The 10,914-nt window shown below is 40.7% G+C and overlaps 1 protein-coding gene across 1 annotated transcript; it reads right to left on the bottom strand.

Annotated features, from left to right (window-relative positions):
- Positions 1-599: 599 nt before the first annotated feature.
- Positions 600-10,161, bottom strand: ppp4r2b (protein phosphatase 4, regulatory subunit 2b). Its single transcript, XM_024270759.2, has 9 exons — positions 9,883-10,161; positions 9,208-9,289; positions 6,116-6,286; positions 3,594-3,687; positions 3,465-3,502; positions 3,314-3,388; positions 3,100-3,240; positions 2,739-3,031; positions 600-1,618 (listed from the first exon to the last, which is right to left on the bottom strand). The coding sequence occupies exons 1-9, from the start codon at positions 9,914-9,916 to the stop codon at positions 1,290-1,292; spliced, it is 1,257 nt and encodes a 418-aa protein (XP_024126527.1). The 5' UTR covers positions 9,917-10,161; the 3' UTR covers positions 600-1,289.
- Between the last annotated feature and the right edge of the window lie 753 nt (positions 10,162-10,914).

A 10,914-nucleotide genomic window follows, 5' to 3' on the forward strand; every position in this document is an offset into this window, starting at 1 on the left:
ATAAAAAAATGACAATCTTACAAGAATATAATAAAATAATTCTTAAAAAGTCAACTTTACGCAAATAAAAAAGCAAATAAAAAAATAACATTTTACAAGGATAAAGTGGATTAAATTATTTGTGAAAAGCCAAAATTTTGCACAACTTGTCAAATTTTGAAAAAAATCAAAATTTTGAGAGAACAACATAGTAAATTTTAAGAAGCCACTTTTTTGGGGATAAGTTGATTAATTTTTCTTTTGTACAATTTCAGGGTATACAGTTGTAAATGAATGCTTTAAAGTTGTAATTTCAAACAGTATATGTATCTTTTTCCATATTAAAATGCTACATTTAGGTCTCGTTTGTTGCAGACAGTTCAGAGAAATCAAACATCACAAAAATTCTCAATTTTAAATTATTCTCATGGATATTCCCGTCTTTTATGGTCCGCCCTTCGTAGAAAACAAAGAGGCAGAGATGAACAAAACGTTTACGTTTTTGGAAGAAAATCCCACTTTTTCTGAGCATGTTTGCTACAGGTGCAGAGAAATAATCTGAAACTGGAATCCAGTGTGGAAACAGAAACAGATCTGAGTCAGTGAAGGAAAACACGCACTCATAAAAATGTTAACATTTATTGCCGTTTCTGAATACCGCATCGAAGCATTCAGAGTATACACAGAAATTATACAATTATATATGGTTTCACAAAGGCAGTGAACACATACCGTATTACAATCTACAAAAATCTACTTTACAGAAATTGAAAATCCTAAATATCAAAAAGTACAACTGCAGAAATGGCTGTAGAACCGGAACCAGGGTCTGCGACTGGAGATGGACGCACGCGGTGACATCACCATACAAAGAAGACGCTGGTCTTTGTACTAGCGGCTGGTTTAGGAAACTACAACTGTCAGAACCAAAAATGACTTGGAAAAATGATCATAAATTATGGTTTGATGCATCCAAAAGAAGAGAATTTTACAGAGGACGACTGGTCTGATTTCAGGGGTAGTGTATTATTGCAAAGAATACGATTGAGGGAAGAAAAAGAAGAAAATCCTGGGTGGGTTTGAACGTGTTTTATGAACAAAGTTTGTCGGTAGAACAGACCCGTCACTTCACCTGAAAGAAAAGAAGCGCACTCACTGAGGGGAAGAAATGCAAACATGGGAGTGTCCAGAGGGGGGCCGGCGTCCGTGCCTTGAGGTGCTCCTGCCGTCGTCCGCAGTGACAGTAAGGCGGGGTTGGAGGACGAGCTGGTTTGTGGTCGTACGCGGCTGCAGGAGGGAGGGGGGTCAGTCTAGTCCTGCTCCATGGGCTCCTCAGTGGTCCCAGTGTCAGAGATGGAGCTGCTTGTGGCGCCCTCTGTTGGAGGTTCAGGCGTACTGCTGGAGGGAGAGGCGGCCGTCTCTGCCGCTTCCTCAGAGCTGCAGCTGCTGCTGCTGCTGACCGGGTCGCTGCCGCTCTCCCCCCCGTCCCTGTCGGGCTCCGGCTCGCCTGCTGGAGCCTGTTGCTCCGTCTGATCCATGTCGCTGGCCTCCTCCTCAGAGCCACACGGAACCTCCCGCTCGGCCCGCTCCTCTTCGGCCGAGCTGGCGTTCATCTCCGCCGGCGTGCTGCTGGATGGTTCTGGAAGAGGAAGGAAGTGGTTTAGAAAAAACTCTCAGCAGCACCAAACTGATTAACCCATTGAACAAAAAATATGAGCAACTTTCTTTCCGTTTGAGATTTTAACGTAATTGTGAGCCTGAAGCTTTATTTATGGATCAAAGATCATATTCTGCACTGCAGAAAAGGATTCATGGGAATCTTACATAACAAGAATAAATGATCAGAATCTGATGAAATAGACACAGTAATGTTTATTCTAGCTGTATCAGTCTGTTATTGGGAGTTACAGGGATTGTGAATGTTCTGACGCAGCTAATGTGACTAGCGCAGCTAACATGGCTAACATGCAGCAGTGCCACACAGTTTTTTTTTTTTTTTTACATTCTACAAACACGGTTGGCCATAGTCACAGTAAAATTTATTTTAGAGACATAAGTCTGTTATTTTACAACAAGTTTGGGAATTACAGGTATTGTGAATACGCTAAGAGTCAGAGTTACTGTAAATGTAGTTAAAGGGTAAACAAACCCTAAATCAACTTGTTTTGGTTGCTGACCTCTAGAAATGGGGCTTTAAAAGTATTGTCTGTTGGTCATCACCAGTTTTTGACAAATTAAAAAAAAACGTAATTCTTGAAAATATAGTCAAAACCCGTCTGTGTGCTGCCCCCTTCAGGTTGAAAGGAGGTATTACATTTGAATTGCATGATTGGTCAAACCATTAAAGTCTCACATCATGATCTGCAGCTTCAGTAATGCTAACAGTCCCGTTCTCCAGCCACACCCCTCAGACTGGATTTTCACATTTGGGCTGTGGGTGGAGTCAGCTCCAACTCCTCTGTTTGGTTACCCTTTAAAGTCTGACTCACAGACTTGTCTTCGACTCTTGCTGAGCTTCACAGGACTTATAGTTCGGTGTGTTTCATACATGACAGAAGTTTGAAAATAGAACATTTGTTGACAGTGTGCAATGAACGTGTTGAACATACTGTTAATTTTTGGTAAATTGGCTGGTAAAGTTTGGCCATTTTCACTCCTCCGTTGAATTCACTCAAGTTAAACTTTTCTGGTGAGTTTATTTGTTTAGCAGACAGCAGGTGGTCGTCATGGAAACAGTTGAGAACAGGTGTACTGCTCACCCTGGTCGTCGGAGGAGGCGGCGGCAGAGCTGGAGGCTTCGCTGTCCTCTCTGTGCTCGTCCTTCAGCTGGACCATGGCTTCCGCCTCCTGGGAGGCGCAGGAGCTGTCCGAAGGCCTGGGCGCCTCCGTCTCCTCCTCTTCCTCCTCCTCTTCGTCATCCTCCTCCTTGCTGAACTTGAGTCTCTTCACCTCCTGGTGTTCGGCCTCCATGTCCTCCTCCTCCTCTTCTTCATCGTCCGAGTGTTTGTTCTTCACGGCGCTCTCCGGGGATCCGTCTGAGGGCGAGGCCTCGCTATCAAAGACAGGGAGATCAGAGCACGGTCTGGGCAGCAGGGGGCGCTGTGCTGCATCCTGCTGTACCTGCTGTCTCTGCTGCCCTCCTGCTCTGTGTTGAGGTCTTTGTTGTCTGTGCTGTCCGGCAGACCATTAGATGCTACTGTGTTGGCGAGGGACACCTTTGGTCTGCAGAGGGGCCGCGGCGTTCCCGGCCCATTCACTTTCCTGACAGAATCAGGAGAAGGTTAGCAACCAACGGACAAATAGGACGGTTAGTGGAATGTTTTTTTGGACCGACCTCTCTGTGAAAGCAGACGTGGTCCCGGGAACCATCACTCCGTTCATCCGGTTCACAGAAGTGCTGCCGTTCTTCCTGAAAACACAAGCAAAGTCAGAAGGTCGAGCACGCCGTCTGCTGCACGCCGTCTCTGCACCGGGTTAGCACTTACTCTGATGTTGGATGGACGCAGCTCACCACCATCACGTTCTGAACAGGACACAGAAATGCAGAAAGTGTTAAAATCCCATTCAAAGCTTCAGAAAGGAAGGGCACGTCCTCCGGTTGTTTGGGGTCTCACCTTCTCCACCCCCCGCAGGAACTTGTCTGTTCCCGTGTAGTTCCTCTTGGGTTCTGTGAGCAGCTCGCACAGCCGCTGAATGGTGAACGGGATCCTGGAGTTCAGACAAACAGTCGTTGGAGGGGGAGGGGCATGAAGACATTCACACGGTTCAGCTTGATTCTGTTCAGAATGTTCAAGCATTTTAGTTCCGTCAGAGGCGTCCTGATCAAGCTACGTTCACACCGAACGCCATTCATGTGTCGGGGCGTCCAGCTTAAATGACAGCCTCCATGACAGGTCCTTCTGCGCCATTTGAGCATAAGTGAGTATCAGACCGCGTCAAAAACACTGATATGCGATCAAATTACTTACAGCAATGTGTGTTAATTCAACGGCAAAACAGATCTTTGATGTTTTGTGTCAACAGGGTTTCTACTAATTTAATTTAGGACTATATGTATAAGGACATTGAAACAAACAGCAGAAGTTTGCCGTTTCTTGCTCTACATGCACTCATATTCGATTGCAATGATCCCCATTGAGCCATGTTCAATTGTCTTTCGGCAAACTGTTTTTCTTCATAAGGATTTCCACTAATCAGTTTTAACCACCGCCAGTAATCCTTTTTACTAAGTAATTTCTCCATGAATTTGTGATATTTTTCTTATTTGTGCTGAGACAATAAAAAGGAGTCCTCAGACGGGGATGGAGGAGAGGACAAAAGAAATTCACCACAAGAAGAGCTCATAAATATAACTAATTTGATGCACACATTTACTCGCAATGTGGTGACTAACCCTCTAACTTTTACTCACCAAAGAGAAAAACTGGTGAGTATTTTTCGGACCCTTCAAAATAAAAGTCTATTGCGATAGACTCATTTCCTATCAAGGGAACGTTCTATCAGGATAAATATCGTTATCGTTAGTAATGCACGACTATGACTTTTTACAACCACTATCAGATATTTTCCAGCCTCTAATCAACCAATATTTTTTGAAATAATTGAGAGAGAAACAATTTGAAAGTACAAAGTAGGAGTATATAGCTCTTATGTATTCCAACAAATTTGCAGAACTAGTTTAACCTGCACATAAATTAAACAACAGGTAATACAAACACGTGTAAATAGAGAAAGTGCATTTCAATGGTCAGAACAAATGTTAAAACTTTATGTTAAGCAGCATTGAAACAAGGACATTTTTTCAATACAAATAATGCCCGATAAAATGGTGCGCAAAAGAAATACTTTAATCTCAAAGTGCAAAAATTACTGCTTTGCTTTAAACTGACGTGCAAAATAAATGGATGCTCATAAAAAGGAACTTTTCATAAACTTTGGCATAAGATTGGATTATAACAGATTAGAATCAAGTGCATCTCTCTGCTAGAATCTGGTGTATTTAGCTCTGTATTTGGACAGGTTACTGCTGTTCCCGCTCTTTCTGTTACATCTGAGACAGCATGTGCATGTGTATCTACTTTGGATGAATTCAGCTACACTTCAGACGTTTTTGCTGGCGCCAGCTCTGCCATGCGTGTGCGTTTGTTGTCCGTGTGCCAGCACAGGAATGGGTGTGTGTCCGTTTGTGTGTGGAGGTGTGTGTGTGAGCTTGTGCCGTGAGAACAGCCCCCTCCATGGCAAAGTGCAGCTTGTGAAGCAGTAAGAGAGATGGAGAGATGCTCCGTCTTCATAAGTCACATCAAACAAAGTGGTGGATGCTGTGTCTGCGCTGTTGTCGGGCCGCTATGCTAGCATTGTTAAACAGTGCCGATAAGGCTGAAACTTTTGGGGTGAGCAGACAAGTTGTAACACAAGTAAATACTGAGTGAGTGTTTAATTATCTGTCAATTTTATCTGCAATTTTTTCTCTTATTGGAATTATCTGCGTGACGTCATAACGTAAATTATTGGCCAATAATTATCGGTAACCGATATTATCGTGCAACCCTAGTTATCGGTTTATTTCCCAGCTCTATGCATAAGTTGTGTTGGATGTGAAAGCAGCATGAGATTTCTGTCATTTCTAAATTTACAGGTTTTTTTTAACTACTTAAAACAGGACTTTTGCCTGCAGTGTTGATATTTTTTTACTATTATGAAAAAAAATACATATTTAGCCAATTAATGTAATAGCAGCAGATTCTTATGTGGAGAAAAACAGGCTTGCGATGATATGCAACACTTTATAATAGTGATGTATTTACATAATTAATGTAAACCAGCGGATTCTTTTGTGGACAAAAGTTGTTTTGTGCTGTTATGCAAAACTTTACGTCAGTAATGTGTGTAAGTTTAATATGAAAAAACTCTTTTCTCCATGTTGACATCAACTCATTCATGTTGATTCTAAAAACTATACGAGTACGTCCAAGAGCGTGGGGGAATTTGATCAATACACTGCTCACGTGATCAAATCAGATAATCCCAACTCATAACCAAGAATGAGATTCTTTCCTTAACATTGATTTTATCCTCAGAGAACAGATGACTATTGATCAGAAACTCTTCGTCCAGTTTGACTAGAGCGTCCACTCACCCATTGTAGCCGCTCACAATCTTCAGGATCCTCTCCTTCATGTCTTCGAAGGGAACCAACTCCACGTTGGGGTTGGCGGCACCTCTCTGTTCGGGCGCCGACGCTCTGAAGTCGTCCATCACCTTCTCCAGCTTGAACAGGAAGTAGTTCTTGAACTGAGACCATTGAACCCTAGAGAGTTTGATAAAAACAGGAAAACGCTTAAGTACTGCTCCAATTAAGTCCTGATCCATCTTTATCTTTTTTGTAACAAAAAAGCAACAGCTACTCGGTTCTGAATCTTTTATCACTGCCTGCTGCTTTCAGCTCTGAACTCGTTTTTTTTGTGTATAAATAATTGAAAACACATTGACTTGATAAACCAACAAAAAAGTTTGGTCCAATAGAAAATGTTTCTCTAATCAAATGCATCAAATATCAACATTTATTTAATAAGTGACATTTTTTGGATTATAGTTTCATATTTGTGTCAAAGCTGCATTCATGTACATGTTTCTAGGGGCATGCAGCAGACGACAAGTCATAGTGAACACTTAACACAACACGAATACAACACGTAAGGGTCAAGTAGGTTAGTCGCTGGCATGTTATATAGATCCCCCTCAAATCCTATGGACCTCATTAGAGTGTGGTCCTTATGTGGAGCCCAACTGGTAAAAATTAGGAAATTATACAATCAGAGTGTAGTCTGTGTGGAAGTTTAACAGGCACTTATGCATCACCTACACACCTGTTGCACGCAGCATTTGCTCACAATTCTCCACTGCCAGACAAATAGATCCATTAACATTTTTCCTCATCTGAGCTGCAATCTGGCTCAGAACTATGCACCTGCATAGCTCCAATATTGATCGCAATTTGTTTTTGCTATGCTAATGTTAGCTTGGGCTTGTGAGGAGCTTGTTGCTGGCGGGAGAGCGTGTTAAGGATTGGCTCATGGGAAATGAGCAGAGCTAACTTCCGCACCAACAGTCCCGCCCACAACCCAGAGGTAAATTTCCAGTGAATTCCTGCTGAAAATATGTCTAAAATAGACAAAGGCTTTTTGATTTTGGCTAAAAACTGTGTAATCATAATCAAAAGGCAGCTGGAAGCAATTTTACAAAAGAAAAAAAAATATATATATATATATATATATATATATAGTTGAACTTTACGGTGGCAGTATGAGCCTCAAACGAACTGCAAGACACACATGCGCATCCCTTTAAGATGCAGCTGCTCCAGTCTACGACCCCTAACAGGTCAGACAACCCCCCTCCAAAAATAAAAAACTCTATGGCTGCATGTGACCAAGACTTTACAAACAGAAATATCAGGAGAAATGTTTCACATTTACCAACAATTTTACTCTCCCGCCTCTCTAAACGTAGCATCAAGCTAACATGTAGGGGTGGGCAAACTTTTTGACTGGTGGGCCATAAAGGGTTCTAAAACTTCACAGATGGGCCAGATCAGATGATTGAAGCGTTTGAAAAAAGCGACCTCATATGAAAACATGGAATCTAGACAAAATATACTTTTTTTAATGTAAAAACTGTGGTTTTTGTTCCCATTTTTGTACCAATTGGTTGATGCCTTTCAGGGAAAAACACACACTTGGAAAAACGCTGTGTTTGTTGTGTTGGAAAATGACCGAATCAAAAAAAACATACAAAAAAATGACAAATTTTCCAACACAACATAAATTCAAAATAACTTTCTGCACCTAAACACAAGCCAGTTTATTTGTGGTGCACCATCTAAGGTGAGACACCAAAATGTCAGGGAAATATAAAACAATATGGATTATCAAAATAAATCATTCCAGTGTGGCGGGCTTGATTAAATGGTTTAACAGACCGCATATGCCCCCTGGGGCATAGTTTGCCCACCCCTGATGTAGATTAACTAGAATGAACTCTGTATGTTTAGCATTCTGTCTCTCAAGATCTAAGCTGGCTTTTCTTTTCATCTCCTACATATAATGAAATAGCTTACATGCACACCAATGCTGCAATCTAACTTCAAAGAAATGTATATCTTCCTGAGAAAAGGGTCTGCAAAACAGGATTTTGTTTGACACTAAAATGTTTGGGTTTTTGTCAAGAGTTAGAGCTACAGGATCATGCTTTTGTTCAGTGTTATTGAAAAAAATAAAAGCTCTGTGCACTCACACTGGTTGGGAAAAGTAAGTCAACATCCATTTTTTTAAGCAAAACTTTTCCATCACCTCATTCTTTGCATCTTTAGTAGGTTTTGCAACTAACTAAAGGCTGTTTAAAAATATTTTAGACCTGTTAATCAAAGTTTTCTTAATGGTTTTTGTAGGATTAACAAGATGCCATTTAGAGAGAGAGCTGCACTAAATTTTAAAGTCATGCTAACATCTGCAACAAACTTAACAAATTCAATTTATTTTAATTTTGTACTGAGTTTCAAGTCCATCTGCATCCTCTGGGTTACAGGTGTATAGGGTCCCACGTAAAGCAACACCGTAAACATTCAATGTGAGTAGTGTAACACATTCGATATTTGTTCAGTTTTATAAACACAGAACAGAACATGATATTTGATGTTTGGATGCAGATCAACATCTCCAAAACCAAATTCCAGAAAAAATCCAGAGGTGGAGAACACTAACAATAACAGGAGTAAATCCAAAGACAACGGGAACATTTTTTTTTTTTACGTTTCTTTAAAAAAATATTTAAAAATCTTGCAGCGCTGATGAGTGCAGACACAGTAAAGGCTGCGTTTTCTGTGGGATGTCACTACAGAAACCGGACCATAAACCGCTATCTACATGGACTTCAGACTGAGAACTAAACCAGAGTTCACCTGCCTTCTCTATAGAAGCTGAGAGGGACCTGAAACCAGGCTGCAAACAAAAAGAAATTCAAGTACCATGAATTTTACTTAAGAAGTGTTCATCCCTGACAGATCATTTTTCTGTCCCAATTGAAACTATGTTGTCCAGAACTTGCATGTGCAAAACCATAAGTAAAAATCTTAGTAAGAATTTCCTGTGAAAGAGAGCCGAGCATCAATGGGAAGGCTTAAACCGAAGAGTTTAGAAGATGTAGCAGAAAGCAAAAGAAAACGACACTTACATGGTCTGTCCAGTTTTGGCAACATGGCACAGAAACTCTTCCAGAACAGGGGATGGTTCCTTTTTGGAATTCTTCTCAAAATCTGCAGAAACAATTTGACAAATTGGCTAAAACACGAAGAGGTTTCGATTTAGCCTAGCTCGAAACACTACAGTTAGCAGCGGACAACGTAGGATTTAACTATTTTGTGGTGGTCAAGTTTAACCTGGTCAACGCTTAGCAACTATGTTAACTCACTCTGAGGAAAAATAAATCCTTCTTTACGTTAAGTGTAAGGTTAGCTTAGATGTAACAGTAGCTTATCGTAGCTATCGATGCTAAGTTAGCCTAAACGGGGAAAGCCGGTAGTTGTCTTTAAAAGCATGAGGCGTTAGCCGGGGAATTCGTCTGATATCATGATGAGGTGGGGAACAAAACAAAGGAATACAAACTATAAGAAATATATCATATTTAGAGTTATTTCTTACAAAAAAAAAAAGAAATAAAATTCAAAAGAGAGCTAAGCGTTTCGAAGACAGCACTAGCTAACAAGTTAGCATCGGTTGACACTAGCTCGTAACCTACAACCCACTTCATTTATCGCTTTCTTTAAAATAGAAAAAAAGTGTAATCTGGGGTAGATATTTATCAGATATTTTTCGTCAGTTTGGTGTTAAGTAAGGAGGAGAAAACGACCTCTGAGCGCCTCTTGAATCGAGTCAATTTCCATCACGTCGTCGCCTCTGTCAGTGCTGCGGGTGTCAACGGCAGGATGGCGGCTAGCCGATGCTAAGCTAGTCGAAGAGGAGGAGGGGAGGGGCTAATTAAACATGGCGCCGTGAGGTCACAGCTCGCAATGGAGAGTGTAATGTAAACCTAAAAAAAAAACTTTAGACAAGAAGTTAAAAACAAAACAAACCAAAATAATAATAAAATAAATACATAAATGACCCACAACCATTCTTATATACAGTCAATGCCCACAACTGAATTGGCTTAGCTATGTTCTTTACAGCTGCTTATATAAACCAAAATAAAAGCTAAAAGACCCACTCTGATCATTTTTTTTATTTAAGTTAAAAGCATTCCTGAGAATGCAGCCTTTATTTTCCATCACAAATAAGTTGTTTCTTCTTTTTTATCGCTGAAACTACCCCAATGAGAAGAGGGGTTTCTGTCAGCCCTGTAGTTTGAACCAGTTGAAGAGAATGACATTTTTAGTTAAGTTTCATATTAGTAATTCATAAATGGCATAAAGATATTAGTGATTTAACTGTAAACTCAAATGAAAACATGCTGAGAAAAAAAGGGACAGATGTAAAGGGGAGCATACTGACAGGAAATGTACTTTTTTCCTAAATTTGCCTCTAGGTGATTAATTTTTTTTTTCGTCTCAGTAAGTCAACCAATCAGATGTATCATGTCTATGCCAGAAAACACATTGAGTTTTTTCATTCTCCATAGAGACGAGAAGCAAAAGATACCCAAAATATTTTAATCAATGTATTTCATTCCGATACCACAACTAAAAGAAAATAAGTGTTGATCGCTATTATTAGAAATTTGCCTGAGTTGTGGGCGGGACCGTTGGGGCGGAGCAACCCCGCCCAATTCAAATTTTTGTTACTGAGAGCTCTCAGTTTACTCGCTCTCCTGCTCGCTTACAGCCCCCTCCCCCCAACCAACCTAACATTATCGGTGCAACAAATATGGTACTATCCAGACATA

The sequence above is a fragment of the Oryzias melastigma genome, linkage group LG5, assembly GCF_002922805.2.
Source record: "Oryzias melastigma strain HK-1 linkage group LG5, ASM292280v2, whole genome shotgun sequence".
Classification (NCBI taxonomy): domain Eukaryota; kingdom Metazoa; phylum Chordata; class Actinopteri; order Beloniformes; family Adrianichthyidae; genus Oryzias; species Oryzias melastigma.

Coding starts and splice junctions, on each gene's coding strand:
- ppp4r2b (XM_024270759.2), bottom strand. CDS start 9,916: ATGGAAATTGACTCGATTCAAGAGGCGCTCAGAG. Junction 3,688..6,115: donor ATTGTGAGCGGCTACAATGG/GTGAGTGGACGC, acceptor TCTGAACTCCAG/GATCCCGTTCACCATTCAGC. Junction 1,619..2,738: donor CGCCTCCTCCGACGACCAGG/GTGAGCAGTACA, acceptor TTCCTCTTCCAG/AACCATCCAGCAGCACGCCG.